At 42.7% G+C, this 25,320-nt stretch overlaps 7 protein-coding genes across 7 annotated transcripts; 3 read left to right on the top strand and 4 right to left on the bottom strand.

Annotated features, from left to right (window-relative positions):
- Nucleotides 1-321: 321 nt before the first annotated feature.
- Nucleotides 322-1,515, bottom strand: LOC132798890 (uncharacterized). Its single transcript, XM_060810898.1, has one exon. It carries the CDS (start codon nucleotides 1,425-1,427, stop codon nucleotides 813-815), a length of 615 nt encoding a protein of 204 aa, XP_060666881.1. The 5' UTR covers nucleotides 1,428-1,515; the 3' UTR covers nucleotides 322-812.
- Nucleotides 1,516-10,239: 8,724 nt separating this feature from the next.
- Nucleotides 10,240-13,207, bottom strand: LOC132794165 (serine/threonine-protein phosphatase PP2A). The gene is made up of 4 exons (XM_060804444.1): nucleotides 12,859-13,207; nucleotides 10,944-11,507; nucleotides 10,691-10,881; nucleotides 10,240-10,586 (listed from the first exon to the last, which is right to left on the bottom strand). Exons 1-4 carry the CDS (start codon nucleotides 12,958-12,960, stop codon nucleotides 10,514-10,516), a joined length of 930 nt encoding a protein of 309 aa, XP_060660427.1. The 5' UTR covers nucleotides 12,961-13,207; the 3' UTR covers nucleotides 10,240-10,513.
- A 514-nt stretch (nucleotides 13,208-13,721) lies between these two features.
- LOC132794173 (probable proteasome subunit beta type-2) lies at nucleotides 13,722-14,653 on the top strand. The gene is made up of 3 exons (XM_060804458.1): nucleotides 13,722-13,904; nucleotides 13,976-14,201; nucleotides 14,260-14,653. Exons 1-3 carry the CDS (start codon nucleotides 13,814-13,816, stop codon nucleotides 14,561-14,563), a joined length of 621 nt encoding a protein of 206 aa, XP_060660441.1. The 5' UTR covers nucleotides 13,722-13,813; the 3' UTR covers nucleotides 14,564-14,653.
- A 361-nt stretch (nucleotides 14,654-15,014) lies between these two features.
- LOC132794157 (cytosolic Fe-S cluster assembly factor Nubp1 homolog) lies at nucleotides 15,015-16,181 on the top strand. Its single transcript, XM_060804432.1, is given in 3 exon segments — nucleotides 15,015-15,621; nucleotides 15,623-15,700; nucleotides 15,702-16,181. Coding segments are annotated over 3 exon segments (1,056 nt in total). The 5' UTR covers nucleotides 15,015-15,054; the 3' UTR covers nucleotides 16,113-16,181.
- An 18-nt stretch (nucleotides 16,182-16,199) lies between these two features.
- LOC132794131 (structural maintenance of chromosomes protein 4) lies at nucleotides 16,200-20,836 on the bottom strand. Its single transcript, XM_060804398.1, has 5 exons — nucleotides 19,445-20,836; nucleotides 18,770-19,394; nucleotides 18,402-18,712; nucleotides 16,662-18,342; nucleotides 16,200-16,601 (listed from the first exon to the last, which is right to left on the bottom strand). The coding sequence occupies exons 1-5, from the start codon at nucleotides 20,557-20,559 to the stop codon at nucleotides 16,200-16,202; spliced, it is 4,134 nt and encodes a 1,377-aa protein (XP_060660381.1). The 5' UTR covers nucleotides 20,560-20,836.
- Nucleotides 20,837-21,764: 928 nt separating this feature from the next.
- On the top strand, nucleotides 21,765-24,682 carry LOC132794141 (chitin deacetylase 1). Its single transcript, XM_060804408.1, has 4 exons — nucleotides 21,765-22,135; nucleotides 22,921-23,689; nucleotides 23,749-24,271; nucleotides 24,327-24,682. Exons 1-4 carry the CDS (start codon nucleotides 21,892-21,894, stop codon nucleotides 24,603-24,605), a joined length of 1,815 nt encoding a protein of 604 aa, XP_060660391.1. The 5' UTR covers nucleotides 21,765-21,891; the 3' UTR covers nucleotides 24,606-24,682.
- On the bottom strand, nucleotides 24,614-25,263 carry LOC132786975 (U6 snRNA-associated Sm-like protein LSm7). The gene is made up of 2 exons (XM_060793786.1): nucleotides 25,162-25,263; nucleotides 24,614-25,046 (listed from the first exon to the last, which is right to left on the bottom strand). The coding sequence occupies exons 1-2, from the start codon at nucleotides 25,261-25,263 to the stop codon at nucleotides 24,726-24,728; spliced, it is 423 nt and encodes a 140-aa protein (XP_060649769.1). The 3' UTR covers nucleotides 24,614-24,725.
- Between the last annotated feature and the right edge of the window lie 57 nt (nucleotides 25,264-25,320).

The following is a 25,320-nucleotide window of genomic DNA, read 5'->3' as shown; positions in this document are numbered from 1 at the left end:
AAATAAGGAATACAACTAATTAATAATATTGCTAAAATGAGTTTTTATACTCGCAACTCACTATATCTAATATAGTTTGCGCTTTATAGTATATTTTAGTACAATATTAACACACCTAAAATAGTCGTTGGTATATTTTTAGTATTTTTGTGACATATTTTAAATATAATACCGCACTATTTTGCTTTTATTCAAAATGTGTAGCGGGTATCTCACAGTCCATCTTTCTTAATGCTTCACTTGAACAATTTGAATCATAATTTATATATTTTTGTGCTTTAAAATAACTTCCAAATATGTAAAAATTTAAAATCTAAAATCTCTTATTAATAATGCTTCACTTCTTTATTCAATTCGAATCATAATTTCTATATTTATAACCATAAATGTAGCTTCCAAATAAGTATAAACACTCGTTAATTAGTAAAAGAATTTAGGAAATAATTTGGAATTTGTCTCCCTAAAAAAAAACGCAAATTGTTTCAAAATTAGCTGGAATTGCAGCTGAAATTTCTGCTATGGTAATCACAATGACACACCAGCCAGAAAGCCAAACAAGTGCAGCAAGGGGACCAGAAACCAAGGACCAGGTCAAGGACTGGAGAGTGAGAAGCGAAGCGAAGTTGGCAGCTGATTAGGGGCGCTGGCAATTACGAAAACATGAACAGCAATTGACTTGCAAGGCGTCTAATGAAACCCAATACGAAACCGGTGAGTTCGGGGAATTGAAATGACTGGTCGAAGCCTTAAAGCCACCTTTTGAAGTAGGAGTAGGAGTAGGAGGCGGGTTAACCACAAGACATGAGCACGATTTAATCGGCAGTCAAGACGTCTGCACGGCCAAGCAAATAGAAGAACAATGCACTGCCATAGACCAGCATATCCTCGCCCGTATTGTCATGGATGTTGTCGAGCACAACTGGCGTATACTTGATCACCACCATGGTGAAGGCCATGCGCATGTAGAGCGTACTCGACTCTCTCACAGCCAGATAGCCGAGTGACACAATGTTGCCCAGCAGCAGCAGATCACGCAGCGTCTCGGCGAACCAACAATTCTTGCGTTCCTTCACCACGGAGCAGTGCAGATCGATCAGCAGCGGGAGCACAAAGATGCCATGACCGATGACCAAAGGTCCCACGCCCAGTCGTATCGTATATAACTCCATGTTGACCAGCGGCAGCGGCACCAGCTCCAGAACACCGTGACTCACATCGCGCAGCATTTGGAACTGCTCCGGATCACGATCGTTGCCATAGAAGCCACGCAGCAGGCCGAGCACAGCGACTGCTCCACCCACAACACAGGCACCAAAGGCAAAGGGATGCTTAAGCATCGACAGCTTTCTGGCCGTCAATCCCGAGGTGACCAACAGCAGACTGTTGTAGATGATGCGAAGTCCAGAGCTTGACAACGGTTCGCTCATAACGAAGCCGGTTCAGGAATTTTGACTTTTCGAATTGATTAAGTTCTAAAAGTAAGTCAGATATAACAGTATTCGAAGCATTTGAAATAGAGCTAAACTTTTCTCCTATATTTGCCATTAAATAATACTCATAAATCAACGCAAAAACTATATGCATGTTAGTTAAAGTTTTCGAGTGAAACTGCAATTCGTTTTGCATTTGTGAATTAGTGTTGTTTAAAATTCAGTTTTAGCTGAAGTGTTATATGAAAAATAGACATTACTTTTTCTAATGTGTAAATAACGTTAAATCGATAAAAGAAAGTTTGAGTAACTTTAAAATAGATCTGAAATATTTGACGACTACTTTTATAGCTATTGATCTTAAGGAAAAAACACAGATAATAAATCCTCAGAAAGAGCCTGAAAACCTTAGTCACTCATTGCTATAAGTAAATTTATTCATTATTACAATAAAATAATAATTATAATCAATGAATCAATGAATATCTTCAGCAATGCATTCACAACCTGGTTGATTATTTCACAGCAAAACAAAGAGCACGAAACTTAAAATTAAATTAAAGAAACAAGGGTCAAATTAAATTACAGCAGTTAAAGAATTTCACGTCCAACTACAATTATGAATCTCATAAATCTCATAAGAAATTCAGAGATTGGCACAGCTTAAAAATTGTGAAAGAAGAATTGTTGAGCAACAAAGTTGAAAATGAAAAGTAAATCCCAAAGTTTAACACCTTTATAAGGTCGCCAGACTAATAAGCTGTTAAAGCCCTTAAGACCCGCTCAACCCTTTAACAAAGCCAACGCCAAAAAAAAAAAAAGATGCGTTGTTTGTATTTGCTTTCCCTAAATAATTCCTTGGAAATTGCAGTGCTCGCTTTAAATAAAAACATAAAAGTAAGTGAACCTTTTCTAATCCTTGAATAACCCACACACACACACACACACTTCTCCTCACTCTCACTTTTTGCTTGCCGCTTTGCTGTAAATATTAAGGAATTCATAAAAGAAAAAATGGTGAAGCACCTTTGTAAATAGTATTGGCATTTAGTGAACAGAGTAGGGGAGGCTTCTTTTTTTTGAATTGGGCAGAATTGGGGTTTAGGTTGGGTGCGTTTAATCGAAAACCTAGATTCCTTAAGAGCTTTTCGTGTCATTCCAGTGGCTGGCGTGGAATGGCGCTTCCATGGATAACGATGCGGATATGCAATGGATGTGGCTGAAGCTCTGAAGCAATGGCAATGGCAACACTTGAGCATGCCGAGCACGCACTTCCATCCACCCCACACTCTGGGCATAAAGAAAAATAATAATTCAACTTTATTTGTGCCACATACCTAGGCAAGCATGTGTGTGTGTCTTGGTGTGTGTGTGTGTGTGGAAGGAGGGGATGTGGCAAGTCAGCAGACATCGCAGCAGCAGCAGCAGAAGCAGCTACGGGCAGCTGTTCCTTGTCAACACCCAAGAAGAACAACAAACAGCCATGGCAAATTTAATCGAAAGCGTGTAATTGACCTCAGCAAATGGCGTCGATGTTAGCGAGAGATGAGCAAAAAGGAAGAGGGCTTTGTCGAAAGCTTAGCCAGCTGCCATCAAATCATTATCAGTTAAATAAACGACAGCGCCAAGTTAAAAAGATAACGAAGTCGTTGCTGTTGTTGTTGCTGTTGTTGGTGTCGCCACACGGCAGCAGCCACAGCAGCAGTAGCAGCAATAGAAACTGTAGTTGTAGCTGCTTCAGCAGCAGCAACAGATGATATCTGGGCAAAGCAATGCGGCAGTTGACTCCACGCTCAATCCCCCGCGCACAATAGACAGACGTAAGCCGCCTCGTTTTATGCTAATTCAAATGGAAATGGAGCCAGTCAGCAGCTGCCACTGGCGAGGCAAGTAAAGAGGAAGGAGAGGCGACATAGAATCAGAGAACGAGGCAAATGGAGATGTAGTCTCAGCATTGTGGAGGAGGAAGAGGAGGAGGAGGGAAATGTGAAGCTAGCAGCTGGGTGCGAACTGTGCGAACATTCGTTTCATTATATGCTGCGACTTGGCGGTGCACTATGGTCCAGCCGACCACTTTTTGTGGCATTTATTAATAACTCCTGAACTAGATAAGATTTTTTGATGCGGTTTTTTTATTTTAACTAAGGAAGGTCCTTAGAATAAATTTGGAAAAGTAGGCGTGTCCACGCCTACGAGAAATAATTTTTTTTTTAAAAAATTTTTTTTTTTCATATGCGGATGATTTTAAAAATTAAAAATTTTATTAACTTTGACCTAAATTTGGAGTGTTATATCATTAAATTTTCATTATTTTAACTTCTGATCATAAAAAATAAAGTTTTTTGCTGGCTTAACAAAATTGCTCCTTGACATACGCTCCATATTATTAAAAGGTTAAGACACAATGGAAAATCATTTTTTGTTAAGCGTTTACCTCTAATTAAAACATATTTATTGATTATAAGGCTATATATATCTGTAAAATCAAAATTATTATAATTTTCAGCATTATCATGCTCAGCAAAACTAAACACATTCTCTGCGGTCGCCTTACGTAGCCAAAAATCTTATCGCCAACTATTAAATTCCACTTGGCGAGTTTAATTCAATTTGCTTTACTATATAGAGTTCCCATTCAAGATCGCTAATATCAGCAGAGCCATGTTTTGCTCATTGAAACGGTCTTAAGATGTCTCATATTTCATGCAATGATTTGACCAATATTTTCCATTTTTATTAGATAAAATTACTGTTTACGTACTCATATCAATTACTACCTATAGCCATTCCATAATAGTTAACAAAAAAAAATCAACTTTGCTTTTTTTTCTCAACATTGATTTTCATATAACTTATAACTCTGTATTTTTGCAATTGAGGTTATGGTCTATAAATGCAAATTTCACGAACTGTGGTCACATGTGGATGTGGAGACTATATACAATTGATCAAGAATTAATTTATCTACGACACACAATACGTTTCAAGGTCAAACGAGGTCGAAAGACACTTTGTTCAGCTTCTGGAAAATGAGACTTAAGTGCAAATTTGCACTTGCTTGAAGACAAACTTTTACACATCACTACTAAGACATCACAACGACTTGAGACATTTCACATTACAAAACACGTAGTACAAACCCCAATTATTCGAATTCATCACAAATTTTAGTCAAATTAATGTTTTCTTTGAAATTATTGAATATTGAAAACTGCACGTAGAAATGCACTTTTCCACTGCACGTGCTTTTGTTGACAAACAGCTTACTTTAACAGCTGATTTCGCGAAAGTGGCGCCACCTATGCAAATTCTTGGTATGCAACATTGATGGTCAGACTGTTTCTTGTAGAATGCGATCAAAACCTCGATGATATATTAACTTTTAAAAAATTGATTAATGCCAAATAAAGTGGTCGGCTGGACCATAGTGCGGTGGCGGTGTAGCATGGGCGTGGCATCCTCGCCCAGCACTGTGACTGTGTCGCCTTGATCGGACCGCACAGATAGCGAAATACTCGTAGCCTGTAGCCTGGCATAAGTTTAAGTCGCAGTCGCAGTTATACACGAGAGTCGAGTATGCAGATATGTAGTGTACAACTCTGTGTGTGAAAGGACCTCGCCATCCTTATTCCTTGTCGTTGCCGTTGTCGTTGTCCTCGTCCATGTCCTGATGTCCTGGCTGGCATTCCTTCGCTTGCAAGAGAGGCAAATTCGCCATGATTTTCATATAATTTCCGCATCATAAAGCTGCGAAAGTAATTTTCCACTTGAAAGCACAGCCACAGAGGCCCACGAATAACACCCAACACACACACACACACACACACACACATATACAGTGCATGGCACTCACACACACAGACAGCACACACACACAAGCGAAGGCGGCCAGAGCTTGAGCTCAAGCCTCAGTCAAAAGTGTGAAGCGAGCATTGGCTGCAATTTGGTTTGGGCAAATAAAAAGGGGGCGGGGCTGAAGGCAATGGACCACGCGAGCAGCCAAAAGTCTCAACTTTGTGCTGTTGCCACATTGAACATTTTGTGTTGTCACCTTTTAGGCGCAGCGCATGCAAATAAGACAAGAGAAGAGGGCGGAAGCTGAGATTTCTCAGCACATTAAATCGACACGGGGCATCATCATCTCTTTAAGGCGGCCACACATAAGATTAAGCTAAGCAGCTGGGCACACACACACACATATATAGAGAATTGGGAGTGGTCGTCAGAGCAAATTTCATTATGCTGCTCACGTGCGAGACAACCAAATTCACTGCGAAATAAAGAAAAACGACAACGAAAGCAACGAACAAACGGACGAATGGGGAACAAAAAACGTGAACAAAAAAAAAAAAAGAAAATGTTGTAAAGGAAAAGCGAGAGGCATGCAACAACAGCAACAGCAAAGGCAACAGCAGCAACAATACAAAGAATATCGGAAGGAAGCGGCAATAGAAAACGTACAAAAGCGAAACACGCACAAAACTGCTCCGACGGAGGCGCCACATCCACATGCCACATGCCACATCCAGTGGCACATCCACAGCGACAGCGACAGTGCCACTGCCACTGCCACATCCACATTGCCATCCAGCGGAAGGAAGTCAGTCAATGCCCGCAGCAAAAAGGCCAACAACAAACGACAAAGTAAACACAAAAACAAAACAAGCCCAAAACTCTCGACTCGATTCTCGACTCGCCTCTCGAAGCTCGAAGCTCGTCGCTCTCCCTGGCACTACCAACAATAGAGGCTAGAGATAGAGACAGCGGCAGACAGAGAGCGAGAGAGAGAGAGAGAGAGAGGGAATTTACAAATGCCCTGCTCCCCAAATCTCAGCTAATTTAACAGGTGAAAAAAACAAAACGAAAACACAAAAATGAAATCAAAAGAAATCAAACTACAAACGAGCAAAGCATTGTGATAAGAAAAAGAAAAGCCTTGCACTACATTATCTCAATCTTCGAGACACTGCACTTCTTAACTGAAAGCTATCTTTGCAGTCCCTCTTCTGTTTTGAAGTGCTTAATAAGCTCTAATTAATTAACGAATTAGCTACTTAAATTGTTGCCTTAAAGTTGCCAAACTTTGTTGTTAGCTAAAGAATTAACTGAATGAATATGATACATTTAAAAGTCAACTCAAAGCGTTGGAAATTCTTAAAGATATTTTGCAATTTCTTCAAAGCTCCACATAATATTATCTTACAATTGGTTTCGGCTGCTCATAATCTTATCAATTCTATCCAAATTAGCACATTCATTGCAGTATCTCAAAAAGATAAAATGGTTTATCTGCTGTAGTGAAATAATGGGCAAGATATTGTGCAAGCAAACCCCAAAATTAGAAAATTGTTTTCGTTTTAAATATGTCAACTTTTATGAGAATTAACTCTGTAATGATTGGCTAGAGTTTTAAGATTTCCCTTTTACAAAAAAAATAAGTAACTCCTTTTTATCACATTAACATGTGGTGTTCATTTAAATTTGTCAACTTCTCTTAAAAATAACCGTCAGAGCAAAATTTTAAAGGGACATTCCTATCTCGCGCCCTGATTAAAATACCTTTCCAAATTCCTCAGACATTTAAACAGGAGTTTTAATGAGTTCAAATAATCTCTGCCATCGTCGCAGTGGTTACACACAAAGTCGGGCAGCTGATGTGCCTCGTTAGCTACTCTGCTTGCAGAGCATAGCTGGAGGGTATGTGGCTGAAAAAGAATTTAAATATATCGAAGATACGAGTAGAAGGAGCCAACAAAAAAAAAGTCCCTGAGACAGTGCACAATTCGTTGGGGATTTATAAGTATAAAAAATAAAGTAGAAGAAAAAGAATGAGAATGAGAACAAGAAGGAGGAGGAGAAAAACAAAAATAAATAAAAGCAGAGGCCCAAAAAACTTTCTTTATGCACGTTGTACGATGCCAAGTTGAGTTAACTCCTGAGCAACTTGGGTATTTAGCGTCAATCGATTTTTGTTGATTTGGCATCCATGCCCAACTCCATACTCCGTACTCCGTCCGCAGCTCAAACCCAATTCTGAGCCCAAGCTCAAACCGAAACCCAAACCCAAAAAGCACAATTCGTCTAAGGAAGATGCTTGCTGTGTGTCGTGCCTGACCTTTCAACCTTTTGCACAGGCGGCACGTGGCGTTGGCTTTCAGTGTTCAGCGTTCAGTGTTCCCAGGCAGGCATCATCATCAGGCTGAATCTCTTCTGGTTTGGCAGACAAGCGACGAGGCAACTCATCATCATCATCATTGTAGTCTGCAAAGTTTATTTAGGCAAGGAGCAGAGCAGCGGCTACACTCTTCAATTTTATAGCAACAAATTTGCATCGTAAAAGATACTTGCAGGCGGGCCAAATACGTTCCCCACACTCCCATGCACTACTTGCTTTCCCCCGCGCTGTCCCCCGATCCCTGCCCAAATGCTGTCATATCATACGGTGTGGAACCCGAAACCCCCGCAAAACGAGACGATAAAAATACAAAACGTTTGTTTAGGCAGGCCTCAATGACTGCCCCCTCAGTTGCCTCGCCCCGCTCCGCCCCGCCCCTCGCTCAGCTCTATCCCATGCCATCACATCCATCCACATCCCAGAGTCATAAACTAAGGACAAAATCGTAAAAAGTGAGCAGTTCATTTAAATTTTTAATATTTCGGCTCCGGAACCGACATCGTCGTCTCTCACTTTTTGGTTTTTATGCTCCCCCCAGCTCCCCCAACACATCCCATCTATGGAAGGGAGGGAGCATTTGAATTTATGCCTTTAATTAAATACAATCTACCTAGCAAACTTGGAATATGCACTTAATAATGCCCATCAAATAGAGCTCTACTTATTTCTAGCCAATAATTCTGAATTTTTTTTTCGCCTCGTATCTTGTTGTTATTATTATTGTTGTGACTGCTGCTGCTATTTATTCAGCATCCTTCACTGAGCATCCGAACACGCACTCAGGATTTATTTTCACATTTATATGTATGCGGGCGGCAGGCAACCGAGTCGAGGGGGCGGCGAGGGGGTGGGGAACAGTTGCGGGAGCTCGCGGGTATGTAAATTTTTCAGTAAAAATTCACTTCGTGATAATGGATTTTCCATGTCGCATACATCGCATCGCAGTTGCTGTCGCCGACGACGTCGCTGCCAACACGACAACGATTCCCCAACATACCTCCCTGCCCCCTCCCCTCAATCATGTACCCCCAAAAACACAGCAGCCCCCAACCTCCCTCCGACAGCGACAATTACCTCCCCGAGTCCATAAGCTTGGGGCCATGATAGATGGCAAGTCTCAGTAGGTGTAGCTTTCAAGTTTTTTCGGGGGGAAAAGGGCTCCCAACATGTTTTCAAATGTGAATTTTGCTCCCCAACAAAAAAAACATTTTCAACCTACATACCTCAAAAGTGTGTGCCCATATGTGTGTGTGTGTCCTTAGGTGTATCAAACTGTGTGTGTGTGTGTGTTCGCTCAAGTGTCAAAAATTTTGACAAATACTTGTACTCAGATTTCAGATTTATTTTAGCCAGCTTTGACTTTTGGCTTCTACTGCTAGAGCAAGTCCTAGGTCTCAATTAAGGACGCCTTACCTTCTTCAGGTTGAGCTGTGTGCGCTCTCACGCTCGCCCACTCACTGGCAATCCCTTCAGGCGCTCTCTGAACTCTCGCAGCATTGCCAACATCGAATATGAGGCACTTTCGCAGAGAGCGCGCAACAATCGCAAGCTCTCTTAAGGGCCGCGCTCTCTTTAAGCCATGTTCTCTTCGTCTGCAAGTTTTTATCGTTTGTTGTTGCTGTCGCTGTCGTTGTCTTTTTGTCATTTGGCAGCTTCCTGTTTACACGCATTCACCGTTGTTTGTGTTTGTTTTTTTTTCCTTTTTATTATTATTAAAGTTACATATGAACTTAATTTATAATCAGGTCTGTGCCTGTATTCACTTTCACCTCGAAATTTAAAAAATGTGAACTTGGTTTGTTAAATGGTTGTTTTCTTTTCGTCGTTTTTTTTTTTTAATTACGTTTGCAAAAAGCATTCATATGAAATTTGATGATTTGAAAGCAAAAGTGAAGACAGGAACATTCTCTGAATGAATTTACTTTTTTTTGTTTTGTTCTCTTTTTTTGTATAATTTTTTTTAAATAATTTTTCTTTTTTTAATTGTAATCAGTAATATTAAATTTCTTTTTGTTTGTATTCCTTAATAATTTTTTTTATTTTATTTGAATCGCTGAACCCGCCCAGCTGTCCCCGCTATCATCTCCTTCTCTCTGTTCTCCGTTCTGTTTCTGTTCTGCTCTGTCCCCCGCGATGCTTGCTTTGATGTTCTTGTCCTCCTACTAAAGTCCTCTGTCTGTCCATTGTACGTCAATGACAAAAAAACGTGTGCCCAACCCACATCCCGGCTTGGCTCGGCTCTGCTGCTGGACTCGACTTCATTCGGTTGGGTTCCGTGTTTCGTTCTATACTCCATTCCAATTCTATTTATTCCATCATCCTTCCATATCCATCCATCATATTTCTGGCTTTTGCTGCTCGCGACGCTTAGTTCGTTATTTTATAAATTAACAAATTTAGCTAAGTAGTTGTAGTTGTTGTTGGTTGTTGTGTTTTGTTGTTGCTTGCTTGGTTGGTTGGTTGGTAGGTTTGATTGGATTGTATTATCCGCCCCGCTCTTTCTCCCTCTGCTGCTGCTCTTCTGCTTCTGCCTGCTACTGCTGCTCCTTCTAATCCCGCTTCTGCTCTTCACACTCGGCACCCCCCGTTGCGCGTCTTTCGACCCACGTTCAACAACATTCAATGCATTTACAATTTTTGCGCAGAAGAATTTTGTTATCTTTTTTCATTCATATTTCTGTTTCTGTTTTTTGTTTAGTTTTGTTTTTTTCTTTGTGGCAACTGCAGCTGCTTCTCAATTGTACAACACAAAATGCATCGAAATTGTTACAGGTTATTGTTTTTTGTTTTTTTATGTATTTTTTTGCTGTTTTGCGTTTTGTTTATATTTTTTCTGTTGTTGTTATAATGCGATGTAATATGTGTGTGTATAAATGTTTAAGCTGCACGTGTGCCGAGAGCAAACAGCTTAAAGGAAATAATCTGGTGTTCTTCGCGTTACGTGGGGCTCTCCGCGTCGCGGTGCTGGGTCAAATTGTAGGCTGCAAGTGGCACAGATAGCAAAAAGTGCGAGAGAGAATGCATTGATTAGTACTGTTATCAATAAAATACAATGAGTGTGAATCATTGCGTATGGAATACTTACAATGAAAATTTAAGTGAATCATCCAGTTCCATGAGAGCCGCTTGATTACCACATCTGTAGCAATAGTTTGGCGCTGAGAATATTGTGACAACATTGCGATCATGACACCAGTTGTAGCCTTCCATCACCAGCTGATGTGCACGCGAGACCAAAGTCAAGCCGTTTGTGTTGTTAAACGTTTCTGATATATCCTGTCAAACAAAATACATTACATATTAGAACTGGGCATTATAAATTCGAAATGACAGCTTACCTGTCCAAAGGTGTAGCCAGCTCCGCGTGGGGAAATGCCCCAGCCACCCCTGTCATCAGGATCGGACCACAGCAGATCGCACATGGGTCCCTCGTGGGGCACCTCCTGCAAGCGATCCAATGCACGTATATGATCCAAGCTATCAATCGAAGGACTCAATCCTCCGTGTAGGCAAAAGATTTGGCCGTCCACCAGCGCCGTTAACGGCAAGTAGTCGAACAAATCGGTAAAATACTTCCACACATTCGCGTTGCCATACTTTCGCAGGCACTCATCATAGAACCCATAGACCTGTGTGATCTGACGGGATTCGTGATTGCCACGCAGGATGGTGATGCGCTCCCGATAGCGCACTTTGAGCGACACCAGCAGCGTGACCGTCTCCACCGAATAGTAGCCACGATCAACATAATCGCCCATGAACAAATAATTTGTATCGGGCGACTTGCCGCCTATCCGGAACAGTTCCATCAAATCGTGAAACTGGCCGTGCACATCGCCGCAAACTGTGACGGGGCATTTCACCTCCTGCACATTGGATTCCTTCGAGAGAATTTCCTTTGCCTAAAATGAAGAAAATTTACGAAATATATGCATTAATTTATTTTGTAAACAAAACAATTCTGCTCGATAAATCGATTATGCTAATTATCGAACCTAAAGCAACGAAGTATCGAGAAAGAAAAAACACAATAGATGGCGGCACTAAAACGAGAGATTTTTTCTGGTTTTTGCAAAATACATATTTAGAAAACTAATTCACAATTATCGTTTATAGCATAATTGTATGAAGGCGACATGACAGGCGGACAAACAAACTTCCGGGTCCGGATTGAAGACAACAACGATTTATATGAGCCAATTTAATTTTTTTTTTTTTTGCAACTTTTACCTTGTCTCGATGGCGTCTGCGGCCGTTTCCGCCATACAATCCTATATAGCTATAGTTTTTGGCATCAAGAAGACATTTCTCTCCCTTGTTTCCCGTCACCCTTGGGTTTCATTAAGGCAGACGGAATAGAACTTATTGGGCACAACAAAATATTTGGGTGACGCAAACATAACCCCACTTCTATATAGGCACCGCAATCAATGAGCAAAAAAGCGGCCACAATAACGGCGAAATCAGCAAATTGAAAATAATTGATATCGATGCGCTTTGGTGTGAAATATCTATACGCGTGAGCTTTTCGTTAATTTGTTTAATTGAATCCAATATTGTTGGAAAGAAGAAAAAACACAAACACACGCACACACATACATATGCACTCCTCTCCGACATACACACACAAACACATACGCACAAGTGTATTTGGGCACGGTGCATACATAGATACATATTCTAAGCACACACCAACACACAAAACCATTAAGTAATATTTACTTAGCAAAGAAAATACGACTTATGACGCAGGGTGGGACAGACGAGACATAGCAAGGTTGTTGCAATTTTGATTTCAACGAGAACGACAATGCACGTTTGCCATTATCAATAAATAAACAAAACTCTATAGAAAATAAAATTTACACATAAAAAAACGAAACGAAAATTATCTTTCGCCTAGGCATCGAGCGCAAGCATCCAGTAGTTGTCTCATTCACGCGTTCACGCAATGCTTATTGGCATCTCACTTGCACAGACGGCGGGCATAGCGGCGCTTGGCTGTTGGAATTTACCAATATTCCAATATGGCGACGCCATAGCCGCTACTGCGAGTAAGCAAAAGCAGCGCATCATGATTCATGAGCTAAAGCTGAGGCCTAATGGGAGTGAGCGAGAGCATATAGCACGCAACCATTTGCAAAATTATAGTGCCCAAGCAGAGCCGAGAGACACACACAAGCGCGATGATGATGGAAATTATTTTTAAATCTTATTTTATGGGGAATAAGGGCGAAGCTGGCGACTCCTTACCTTATCGCAGAGGGTGCGAACTTGTGTTTCTGTCAATTGATTGCATTCGTTCAACTGCTCAATCCATTGATCTAGATCTTTTGTTGTTGCTTTATCCTCCATAGCAGTTGTGGAAGGAAAAGTCTCGTCAATCTTTGTCGACTCAATTTTGACGGCTTTTGTATACGACGGGGGTACAAAAAAATAAGTTGCAGTGAGTTGCTAGCTATGTGTTGCACTATTTTCTTGAAATTTTGCTCAAAATACTGAAGCAAAATCTCGTTGCTTTTACAACTTTTCTCGTATTTTTTTGTTCACAAAAGCGACGACGACACGAAGTAAAATACGAAGGAAAGACTAAAATGTAGAGATGGGTACAGTGTGACCGTAAATCGATTTTTAAAATATACCACTACATAAAAAAATACACGATATACACTACAGAAATATATATATCCACAGAAATACGAAATAACTGGGCCGGTCACATTTTATTACTAATAGGAATTTTTCCAAAATACAAAGCCTTTTTATTTTGTGTTGTTTGTTTTTAATTTGAGTCACCTTAGACAATAATTTTAATCATGGGAGGGAATAACCTCCTATTTGTTAAATAACTCACTTAACTTCATTCCGCGAATATAGAAATAACATGAAATGGTCACACCGTTTCTTTCCCTAAGCAAATCAGTATTGATTATATAAAATATGAATAATAAATAATCGCGTTAATATTTGTAATAGCATAATGAGCAGGCATATTTAAATAGCGGCAATATTTTTATTGGGGCAACCCTACCCAATACATCGTTGAACAACTATCAATATTACCCATGGTTGCATTGACGCAAAATCGAAAAGCTATCAAAAATCTATCGCCCGACCGCCACAGTAAGCCGTGAGACAGCTACAGCTAGAAATTTAATCAAGTCATCCTAACAACCAGCAAAAGTAAAATAAATAACACTGTTTGAAAATGGAAACTCTTCTTGGTATTAAGGGACCTGATTTTGTTATGCTAGCAGCAGACACAACTCACGCAAATTCTGTAATAGTGATGAAAGAAGGTAAATGTGTGGAATCTGACTTAGACCGGGTTCAACAGAGTAACTTAGCATTTTTCCTCTAACTGTTTTAGATGAGAACAAGATCCATAAGGTTGCGGATAACTTGTTGATTTCAACAGTTGGCGAATCCGGCGACACTGAACAATTTACCGAGTTCATTGCCAAGAACATTGCACTGTACAAGATGCGCAATGGTTACGACCTAAGTCCTCGTTCTGCGGCACATTTTACGCGCAAGAATTTGGCCGAAAGTCTTCGCAGTCGCACAAGATACCAAGTGTTTATGTTTGTCGCTGGGTAAGTAATTATAACCACAATTCGCAATAGACAAATGTTTTGATTTATACACTTCTAGTTACGACCCTGTCGAAGGCCCCGAGCTGACTTTCATTGATTATCTGGCGTCTGCTCAGTCCCTAAATTATGCCGGTCATGGCTACGGCAGCATGTTCTGCTCCAGCATATTCGATCGCTATTGGCATCCCAACATCACACAGGAGGAGGCATATGATGTGCTGAAGAAGTGTGTTTTGGAAATTCAGAAGCGTTTGATTGTAAACTTGAAGAACTTCAGTGTTGCGGTCGTCGATAGCTCCGGCGTGCGCCAATTGGATCCAATCAGCGCCAAGAGTTTGGCTGATTATAATGCCGCTAGTTAAGAGTTTAACCATGGATCTAATTTTATAGCATTTTAAATGCAACATTGCGAAGAAATAAAACTAAATATATGGATTTTTGGTATAACAAAATATTGATATAATTATTTCCAATTGTGCTGGTGAATTTAAAATACTAATTTTGGCCAGAACTATTATTGCAGTAACAATCGACTATTATAAGGTTTCTAAGGCCAAATGAAAAAAGTTGTTAAACCTAATGAGGAATTTTACATTAGCAATAAACTTGTCTTGCATGTGACCGTAAGCATAATTTTGAAAATATACATTTTAACGCCTAGGCACATTTTTGATTGGAATATCTTAAACAGTTAAATATTTTTTTTTACAAAATGTGACTCCCAAATTTTTTTATTATTTGCAATGAATGTAGAGCCACAAACAAATTTTTGCAAATACGTTCATTAAAGGAATTGAATTAAAATGATTTTCATAATCGATATTTGCGATAGATAATCGATCAATGTCTCCGAATGCCAGTCGAGTGCCATTCACTAAATACTCTGACGCATATCGGACGTCTTATCAGCGCAATTGTTGATTTGCATTTATTGTTTTGGATTTCACAACGTGAATTTAAAATACACAAAATAAACATGGAAGCGCCACCACCAGAGCACTGTCCCGGTGTGGAGAGCGAACAGGCCGGTCGGGTCAGCGCCTGCGCTGGCTGCCCCAACCAGAGTATATGCAGTGATCCGAACAAGAAACTAGAGGATCCAGGCAAAGCTTTGGTTGCAGCCGCCATGAAGGATGTAAAGCACAAGCTGCTCATACTGTCCGGCAAAGGAGGTGTAGGCAAGAGCACAGTGACCACGCTGCTGACACGCTACCTGGCCCGTAGTTGTCCAGACAACAATTTCGGTGTGCTGGACATTGATATATGTGGACCATCGCAACCACGTCTACTGGGCGCGCTAGGCGAAAATGTACATCAGTCGGGCTCCGGTTGGTCGCCGGTGGGCATCGATGACAACGTCTGCCTTATGTCCATTGGTTTTCTGCTTGGCTCTGTGGACGATGCCATCATTTGGCGTGGTCCCAAAAAAGAATGGCATGATTCGTCAATTCCTGAGTGAGGTGGACTGGGGTAACTTGGATCTGCTGCTGCTGGACACTCCCCCCAGGTACATCGGATGAGCATTTGTCCGTGGTTAGCTATCTACGAGACGATGATGCTCCGGAATCGCTGAGTGCCATCATTGTAACGACGCCACAAGAGGTTGCATTGTTGGATGTGCGCAAAGAGATAAATTTCTGCAAGAAGCAACGTATTCCCATTCTGGGTGTGGTCGAGAATATGGCTAGCTTTCGCTGTGGCCACTGTGGCAACAGCTCCGACATCTTTCCGGCTAAAACTGGAGGCGCTGCAGCGATGTGCGCTGAGATGGAGGTGCCACTTCTGGGCTCATTGCCTCTAGATCCAATGGTGACGCGAGCTTGCGACGCAGGCGAGGATATCACGGCCATGCGTAATGAGACGACGGAGGCATTGGCAAACATTTGCAGTAAAATCATGTCTAGCTTTTAGGTTTTATTATTATTGTTAACGTTTATTATGGGATGATTTTGTACTATTAAAAGTAAATTTGTATTTTAATGACGATCGAGGGTCGCTTTAAGACGAGACATTCATAGCTGGCGAGCGAGGCGGACTCTGCAAGCTGGCTCTGTTGGTCGCATCGTTGCCGGCTGCATTTAAAATTTGAGAGAACACTGTGCTCTCGAGTGGCGGGGCGAATGTTGTCTCTCTGCCGCACAGTCTCGAAATCTCTGTGAGCAATTCCTGCCGCACTTGTTGCGTTTGATTCTCTCCTCCGTTGATGGTAATGCGCACAGTGTCTTCACGCTGTGAAGACAGCATCTGCGATGCTGGCGGCAGCGGTTTGGGTGGACGATTCTTCAGAGTAACCGAATCCGTGCAGTCATCCACCTTGTAGATGCCCACCAAATAGTTGGATAACTCAAACATGTTGACGCGCAGCGACACAATAATAAACTGAGCGTTCTTGGTGCGTTCCTGCAAAAGAAAAGTCAAAGGTTTTAGTTTACATTAATTTAAGAGAGTAAAGTCTCGTACCTTTATGTAATGGCCAACAATGGATACGTTCTTAAAGTCCAGCGCCGCATCAATCTCATCCATAAAGTACAAAGGCGATGGCTTGTAATAATGCAAGGCAAAGACCAAAGCCAGCGACGAGAGCGTCTTCTCGCCGCCCGACAAATTCGAGATGTATTTCCAGCTCTTCTTCGGCGGACGCACTGTGAACTGCACACCCTCGGTGAAGGGATCCATGGAGTCCACAAGCTCAAGATCTGCATCGCCGCCCAATGTAATCATGCGATACATTTCCTTCAGTTTGCGTGTGATGATGTTGAATCCCTCCATAAATTCAGTGTAGCGACGTTTGCGCACCTCTTCATATTTGTCACGCATCTCGTTACGCTTCGATGTGATGTCCTCGAGGACACGCACGCGATCCAAGTACACCAGACGCTTGTCCGTGAACTCCTTGATAAAGCCCAAATTCGGTTTCTTTTTCAGCTGCTCCTCGAGAAGAGTTTGTTTATACTGCATATCCTCCAAGCTCTCCGCCTCCAACTCCTCCTCGCTAAGTGTTTTAAGCGGTGCCGGCGGTTCTGTGTCGCCTGGAATCTCGTTGAGCTTGAGAGGTTTAAGCTGCTGCTGCCAACGCGGTATATCGGACTTGACTTCGTTCATTTTAGCTGCGGCTGCCTGCATTTTGGTATCCAATTCGATGCGCTCCATGTTGCGTTGATTCTCCTGCTTGTTCAACTCATCGATCTCCTTTTTAATGTCCGACGATTGAGACTTGGCGCTGTCAATAGCTTCCTCGGCCTCGGCCACCTGCTTCTCGAGCTCCTCCTTGCGCTCCTGGCATTGTGTACGCTCCTCGCTCAGTGAACGCAACTTATCCTCGGCCTGTTTGATATTCTCCTGCAGATTGCCATTGTTCTTCTCCAGCCGCTCGATGCTGCGCTGAGCCGTGGTCAAGGCTACAGTTAGCGTACGTATGTTGGCTGCCAGCTTCTCATACTGATTCTTTGTCTTCTTGAGCTGTGCCTCCAGTGGTTTCACATTATCCGAACGCAACGCATCGTATTCGTCCTGTACTTTCTTAATCTTGTCACTCATCGCCTTCTCCTTCTCCTCGGATTCAGTCAGCTCTTGCTTCGCCTCTTCAATGTGGGACTCGTGTTCCTTGACAGCGGCTTCATCGGTTGTGGTGGCCAGCATCTTTTTGCGCTGCGCCTCCACTTGCTTTACGTTGCTGGCCATTTGTTGTTCTAGCGATTTGATGCTCACAGCAAGACGCTTTTTTTCCGACTCGCCACGTTCCAGATTCTTTTGCAGCATTTGCTGCTCGCGCTCCAAGCGTCCCTGTTGTTCCTGGCAATAGTTGATGCGCGACTGCAGCTCCTCCGCCTGCTGTTGCATATCCTCCAGATCCTTTTGCGAGCAATGCGAATTGTCTGCTGATTGAGCTGTCTTGGTGCGCACTTCGGTGCCCATTTTGCCGCGTATCGGACGATTGCCACCGCCCGACATTGTGCCAGTCTGTTCAATGATTTCGCCACGCAGCGTCACGACACGAAAACGTTCTCGGCCATAGGCAATACGAGTGCCCTGCTCCAGATCGTCGGCAACCAGCGTGTTGCGCAAAGCCATATAGAAAGCGGTCTTCACGCGCTCATCCTCCACGCGGACCAAGTCATAAAGACGCGGCACGTTGCCAGGACTTCAAAAGAACCACAATTGATTAATTGATTACTTTTAAAAGAAGTAATCCTTGCTTACGTTTGTATGGGATACGCCTTGTTGCGCCAGTGCTCCATGCGATTCAAGGGTATAAAGTTGGCGCGTCCCACATTGTGCTGCTTCAGCGCTTTGATGGCTGCTGTTGCCGTATCGTAGTTGTCGGTCACAATGTTGTCAAGACGACCACATGCCGTCGAAATGGCAATGTCATACTTAGCATCAATGCCACCCAAGTCACCCAGGCGTCCCAGGATACCCGGTATTTTGCCCTCTGCTTTCATACGCATCAGAAAATTGAGCACAGCATCATTGGAACGTTGGGCTTGCATATTGGAGGAGCGTTCATTGATCTACCACAGAAATTAAGTATAAATACGTGTGTTTCTTTAGGGGGTTAAGTTGATTACCTCATCACGTAGTTTGCGACATTGCAGCGCCATGTTGCGCTCCTCTTTGCAGAGCTTATCGATCTCACCCGCCTTAGTCGCCATCTCCTGCTGTATCTCAGGCATATTGACTTGCAATTCTTCTAATTTGCCGCGCATATCCGCAAGATTTCTCTCAGATTCCTCAAATGAGCTCTTAAGAGTCTCAAATTTACGCGCCTCTGTTGTCTCCACCTGCTTGAGTATCTTAAGCTGCGATTCATGCAGCGTCAGCTTCTCCTTGGCCACATTGACCGCCTCCTTAAGGCCAATCAGCTCATCGCTGTACTTCAGACGCTGCTCTGTTAAAGGCTCTGAGAGCTCTTTGAGTTCGGCCAACTTCTGCTCCAACTGCTCGCTGACCTTCTGTTTCTCCTGATCCAAACGTTCCATTTTACGTTCCGAGTCTTTGATCTCCTGCTGATTCTTCTCTGGCAATTTGTGCAGCTCGTCGAGCTCCTGTTGATTCTTCTCGATTTGTGTTTTATCCTTCTTGCGCTGTTTGTTCGTATTCTCCATGGCGCTCTGGACTTCGGTGTAGCTGCGCTCCGAGGCCACCAGTTGCTTCTTGATATCTTCACGCTGTTTCACGAGTGCTTCATAAGCTCTGAAACAAATTGTTAGCCAGAGCATAAAGATAGTCTATTGCGTACTTACTCAATCTCCTTGCGTATTATCAACTCTTTCTCGCCACGTTCTTTTTTTAGGGCTTCGGTGCCTTCATCGTGCGTTTTTAGCTCCTCGGAGCAGGTCTCGTGCTCCTTGGTGTACTGCTCCAGCTTCTGTTTCTTAATGCTAATGTACTTCTGGGTCACCCAGTTCTTGGTGCGCGTCAAATCGTTCTCCTTGCGCAAATACTCTACGGCTTCGTTGTACGGCTGCTCCAGATCCTTCATCTCCCGCTCGGCGAGCTTGCAACGATTGTGCTTCTCTGTACGATCATCGGTCAACTGATCCACACGCTGATTGATCTGCTGCAGCGGACGAATGTAGCGTTGTGTGCCAATGATGTCCTCCAGATATTCGAGCATCCCAGTTTCGTTTTCGGCGAGTCCTTTGGGCTTCATCATGGCAATGGACTCCACCTCGCCTTGGAGTATAAGGAAACGATTGTGTTCGAGGTCGATGTGATGCTTCTTCAGCAACTTGGCCACATCTTTCAGCTGTGCCCGCTGTTTGTCAATCTGATAGTACGAAGAGTTATCCGACATCGCTGTGCGTTGCACAATGAACTGCGAGTTTGGCACAACTACGGCGGAACCATCAGACTTGTCCTCGACCAGCTCAAAGTGTACAGCAACCGAGCAGCTGTTGAGATTGGGATGATTCTTGGAGTTGTGAATGAGCGTCGAGAGTTTCTTGCAACGAATGCGATTCGCACGACAGCCAAAGACGAACATCATGGAGTCGATGACATTGCTCTTGCCGCTGCCATTGGGACCAATGATGGCGGTGAACGAGTGATGAAATGGACCTAAATCCACTTCGCCAGCATAGCTCTTGAAATTGTAGTTGACTATACGTTTGATAATCAGACGCGGACCAACGCTCTCCATGGAGCAGTGCGGCGGCACGGGGGGCGGTATGTAGATGTCGCCAATGCGAGTGCCGCCCTCTTCATCGTCGAAAATCAGAGCCTCGTCCAAGGCATCCAAGGCGGCGGCGTCGGCGGCCTCTTGTTGAGCCTTTTGCATCTGGAGTTGTGTCATTTGACCGCCGGGCACTTTGCGTGCACCGCCACGCGATTGTGGTGTTCCCAGACTGGGGCGCATCTCCACAACAAGATGGAAACTGCTATTTCACAAGTGTATATTTAAAATCCTTAAAACAGCTCTTGGTTTCCTGGCGCTAAAATAAAATATGACGCTTGTGCACGGTTGCATGCGCTGGTACGCGCCACTGGCGACGCGCGTTGGTACTAAAACTCACCTAGTTTTCAACAAGTTGGCAGCGCCACTTTATGAAAAACCGTTGCAGGTCTCAAATTTAAAAGCTAAATTCAAATATACAGCAGAGCATTGAAGTAATTCAACTGGTTGCCTTCGAGTCAAAAAATTATACTAAACATATTAATTGTTGTTTGCTGGTAACTTTGTTTTTTAAACGTAAATATGAGATTACGTTGCCTATTTTGTGAAAATACTATATTAATTGCTTGAGTCGGTGCGAGGGGCAATCTAAAAGTTTGGAATTGTAAAAATCTTTTAAATATTTGAATGGTTCTGAGCAATAATTTGTGTTATTTATTAAATATATTTATGAAATTCAAAAAATACTGAGAATAAAAAAAAAATTTTATCGTATGTATTAATATTGCAAATAATATATTATATTCAATATAATTATAATTTTGTTGAAATGTATATAATTTATGGCGAGGAACCATGTTACTTAAGATAATTATTTATTGTTTAATAAATGAAATTATTAAATAACTACATCATTTGAAATGTATGTGTCTTGCTCGCTATTCTTCAAATTTACCGAAACTTTAAAGTTTTTTTTTTTTGTATTAATAATATGTCTTAAGGTAACCACGTTTATTTACAATATTACTATGGTACATGAATAGTAAACATTGTCTTTAAAGCATATATATACATATATGTATATATAAATTATGTATTTACTTAACATCGCGGGTTTTATTTATTCTTTATTTGAACGCCACTAGAAAATATAACTATATTATAAATATAGTGATATTATTAAAAGCAATACATTACGTTTCATTTTAAATACTGCCATTGAGCTAAATGCAAAAGTTTTTATCGAATTAGCTACTCAATAACCAGAAATAAGAACACGTTTAATGCTTATTTATTTTTTGTTTAATTGAAAGCAACTATTAAAAAAAGAGCAATAAATGCAACAGTTTAGCCTGCTCTCATTGAGAGAGCTTTCTCCCTCGCTTGCCGGGCACAAGATATTCGCTTTATATTGCAGTATAAATGTCCAAGTCGGGCGCTCCATCAACTTTAGTCTGTCTCCGTCTTCGGCAACGATCACTGCAAAAGTGCCACAACAAAACAAAAAACCAAAAAGAAGTAACAAATCGTGTTCGCGCCGGTTATTTTTACAAGCAAACTGGAAATCAGTTGAAAATGTTTGGCTCCAGGGAAAATTCAAATGGCCAAACTTGTTTCACAGTCAAGGTCGTCGCTTCCGCCGCTGCCAGTGTTGCTGCAGAGGATTACAAACAATACCGTTATAGAGGCAGCTGCCACACATGGCTAAAGGCAATAGAGGCTAGTAGCAGACGCCCCCCATTGGCCCTGTTTGTTGTTGTTGCCATGTTGGCGACGCTAGTGATTATGTCGTCGACGCTGTCGGATGCCACAAGCATTGGTAATTTCTCCTCGCTTTTGTTTGACACCCAATTTTACTACCTGACTTTTTTCGATTCGCTACGATCAAGTGTGTGTGTATGTGTGTGTATGCGTGTCTTTGGTGTGCGCTTTGGGTGTGAAAGTTGTTGATCTGTTTGTTATATAATACCAAAAAACTAGCAAGGGGCCAAGCGACTGTGCATTGAACCCCAAACGACAGTTGCTGAAATTTTCCTGACCTCCCTTCAACACAGCTCCACAACATGCCACAAAGTTACTTTCTAAACGCTGCAGCTGCCACTCCAAATATACACACAAACAAACAAAAACACAGACGAGTGCAATGAAAAATCTTCGAGATCTCGATCGCATCTTGCATTTTACACACACGCATTCGCTTGCCCAATCCAGAGAGTTACGAGTTTGATCTGCTCTAGAGTTTGCTACTGCGAAATCGTGTTGCAAACGCAATTGACTTGTCTGCCAGCCAAAGTGGCATGCCACCCAGAGGCGTAGACAACATTTTCTGGGAGCAGCTTAAATGATATTTAAAAACTAATAGCGGGCGCCTGTCAATAGCTTCCCCCTTGACGTGGCGTGGCGCCACTGCCACTTGGACTGCGTGATCGAGGCAGGTGTTGCAACATCGAGCAGCCCAAAAAGTCAGCTTAGCTCAGACCAGTCCAGTGCTTGAACGTGAGCAGTCGTCGTCGTCATTTTTGGGTCAACGTATTAATTAGTATTGCCAGCAAATTACAGACATATGAATAAATGAACAAAACTGTCTCACGACCTGCATTGCAGACAATGCCACCAGGCAACAACAGTTGGAGGCGATCACAACTAGCAATCACACACACAGTCATCATCGTCATCGTCGCTCCAGCTCAACGTCGGTGAATTGCATGCAAGACGCCCGCTTCTATCGCAATGCTCAACGTCCGGTGCACAAGATTTGGACAAACAGCGAGTGTGCCAAGTATTTCCTCTGCCTCGATGGCGAAGTCTTTGAATTCAAGTGCTCTGAGGGTTTGCTCTTCGATGTTGTGCGTCAGATTTGCGATTTCAAAAACAACGTGGACAATTGTGACATTACAGCGGAGACGCCAGCACCCAAGCCGTTGCTTGAAATGGCCGATTGTGCGGATCACACGCAGCTAGGTTGCGCCGATGGGACTTGTCTGCCACAGGATTATTTCTGCGATGGCTCTGTGGATTGCCCTGATGGCTCCGATGAGGGCTGGTGTGATATGCAGCATGATCCCAATGCAGCGGGCTCGTGTGATCCACGCAAGTGCCAGTTGCCGCATTGCCACTGCTCCAAGGATGGCACGCAGATACCGGGCAATCTCCAGGCCCACACTGTGCCGCAGATGATACTTCTGACGTTCGATGATGCCATCAATCATGACAACTGGGAGCTGTTTTCCAAGGTGCTCTTCACGCCAAATCGTCGTAACCCCAATGGTTGTCCTATCAGGAGCACCTTCTATGTGTCGCATCCATTCACAAACTATCAATATGTGCAGAAATTGTGGAACGATGGTCATGAGATTGCCGTGCACTCGGTGACGTAGGTTTTGCCCTCACAACTCTCATTGTATATTACAATTTTTGACTTCTTTTTGTTAGACATCGCGGCCCGGAATTGTGGTGGTCAAAGAATGCCACCATTGAAGATTGGTTTGATGAGATGGTGGGCCAGGCGAACATAATCAACAAGTTTGCAGGCGTGCGCATGGAGGAGATACGTGGCATACGTGTACCCTTCCTGCGCGTCGGTTGGAATCGTCAGTTTCTGATGATGAAGGAGTTTGGTTTTGTCTACGATGCCTCCATGGTAGCGCCACACTCGAATCCACCGCTATGGCCATACACCCTCGACTATAAGATGCCCCACAGTTGCCTGGGTGCCAATCAAAATTGCCCAACACGCAGTTATCCTGGCATCTGGGAGCTTGTCATGAATCAATTGGAGACTGGGGAATTCACTTGCAACATGGTTGACAGCTGTCCACCGCATTTAACAGGCGAGGACATCTATCGCATGCTGACATACAATTTCAAGCGTCATTATCTGAGCAATCGTGCACCATTTGGACTGTATTTCCACTCCACTTGGTTCAAGAAGACGGACTATCTGAATGCCTTTCTGGTGAGCAAAGAACGACAATTCTTCCGAGCTTGTGAATTAAATGCTGCTTCTTTAGCGTTTCTTGGATGATATGCAGAAGTTGCCGGATGTGTACTTTGTGACCAATCAGCAGGCTATTCAATGGATGCGTCAACCGACACCCAGTAATCAGCTTCATCAATTCGAGCCGTGGCGTTGTCTGCCCAAGCAACTGGAGCCGCATGAACAGGTGTGTCAAATGCCCAATGTGTGCAAAGTGCGCAGTCGTGTGCTGCAGGAGGATCGCTATTTCTACACGTGTATGGAGTGCCCGGCACAGTATCCTTGGATACGCAATGAGTTTGGTCTAGAATAGCTACATAGTTTAGTTTTGTAAGTTCTATTTATATATTGTATTGTATTTTAATTAATATGCAAACCGAGTTCTCGAAATCTTTGTACCTTAACCTAGGCGGGGGCATCTCCACTTCCGACTCTATTGCGTTATAAACGGATTCGCAATGCTTTCGACGCCGTCCTGCGGACAAATTAAAACCAAGGCAGTGCCGCGGCAAACAACAAGTCCCAAACTACGTGTCGAGTCTTCTGTCAGTTTGTAGGGTTCGTCAGAGTCTCGCAAGTACTCCACAGTATTGTCCAGCACCAGATTAAGCAGCGCATCGTAACCTTTCAATATTCCAGATGCCTCGCGGCCGCCTGCGAATTTGACGCGGATTTGTTTTTCCAGATATTTGGACAGATCCAGAATGGACTCTTTGCGGCGTTTCTCCTTGTTTCCATCATTGTTGCCACCTGTCTAGTTGACGTTTTATAAGTGAACATGCGCTTAAATGAATTTAATATTCTTAAATTTACCTTTTTTATCAGCCATTTTCACAATAGCGATTTGCCGGTTTCACAAAACGACACACTGCACAACGCTTGATTATCGATAAGACACGAAACTCTTTGCAGATAGTATCGCTTCGTAGTATCGTCTGCTCGCTGCCAAAACGATAGGTTATCGATGACATGATAAATCGCATTCAGTGTGCCCGTTTGTCGCAATTATGGTATCTTTTTTGGAATTT

Source organism: Drosophila nasuta, chromosome 2L, assembly GCF_023558535.2.
Source record: "Drosophila nasuta strain 15112-1781.00 chromosome 2L, ASM2355853v1, whole genome shotgun sequence".
In the NCBI taxonomy this organism is placed as follows: domain Eukaryota; kingdom Metazoa; phylum Arthropoda; class Insecta; order Diptera; family Drosophilidae; genus Drosophila; species Drosophila nasuta.
This window is presented reverse-complemented; position numbering and strand designations above follow the sequence as displayed.

Excerpts from the sequence above, each read along its gene's own strand:
- LOC132798890 (XM_060810898.1), bottom strand. The coding sequence starts at position 1,427 with ATGAGCGAACCGTTGTCAAGCTCTGGACTTCGCATCATCTACAACAGT.
- LOC132794165 (XM_060804444.1), bottom strand. The coding sequence starts at position 12,960 with ATGGAGGATAAAGCAACAACAAAAGATCTAGATCAATGGATTGAGCAG. Across the intron at positions 11,508-12,858 it reads TTCGCACCCTCTGCGATAAG|GCAAAGGAAATTCTCTCGAA; the intron begins GTAAGGAGTCGC and ends TCTTCATTTTAG. Across the intron at positions 10,587-10,690 it reads GATTCACTTAAATTTTCATT|CCTACAATTTGACCCAGCAC; the intron begins GTAAGTATTCCA and ends TGCCACTTGCAG.
- LOC132794173 (XM_060804458.1), top strand. The coding sequence starts at position 13,814 with ATGGAAACTCTTCTTGGTATTAAGGGACCTGATTTTGTTATGCTAGCA. Across the intron at positions 13,905-13,975 it reads TGTAATAGTGATGAAAGAAG|ATGAGAACAAGATCCATAAG; the intron begins GTAAATGTGTGG and ends TAACTGTTTTAG. Across the intron at positions 14,202-14,259 it reads GTGTTTATGTTTGTCGCTGG|TTACGACCCTGTCGAAGGCC; the intron begins GTAAGTAATTAT and ends ATACACTTCTAG.
- LOC132794131 (XM_060804398.1), bottom strand. The coding sequence starts at position 20,559 with ATGCGCCCCAGTCTGGGAACACCACAATCGCGTGGCGGTGCACGCAAA. Across the intron at positions 18,713-18,769 it reads GTCGCAAACTACGTGATGAG|ATCAATGAACGCTCCTCCAA; the intron begins GTAATCAACTTA and ends TTTCTGTGGTAG. Across the intron at positions 16,602-16,661 it reads TTGTTGGCCATTACATAAAG|GAACGCACCAAGAACGCTCA; the intron begins GTACGAGACTTT and ends TTTCTTTTGCAG.
- LOC132794141 (XM_060804408.1), top strand. The coding sequence starts at position 21,892 with ATGTTTGGCTCCAGGGAAAATTCAAATGGCCAAACTTGTTTCACAGTC. Across the intron at positions 22,136-22,920 it reads GTCGGATGCCACAAGCATTG|ACAATGCCACCAGGCAACAA; the intron begins GTAATTTCTCCT and ends CCTGCATTGCAG. Across the intron at positions 24,272-24,326 it reads ACTATCTGAATGCCTTTCTG|CGTTTCTTGGATGATATGCA; the intron begins GTGAGCAAAGAA and ends CTGCTTCTTTAG.
- LOC132786975 (XM_060793786.1), bottom strand. The coding sequence starts at position 25,263 with ATGTCATCGATAACCTATCGTTTTGGCAGCGAGCAGACGATACTACGA. Across the intron at positions 25,047-25,161 it reads CGATAATCAAGCGTTGTGCA|ACAGGTGGCAACAATGATGG; the intron begins GTGTGTCGTTTT and ends AACGTCAACTAG.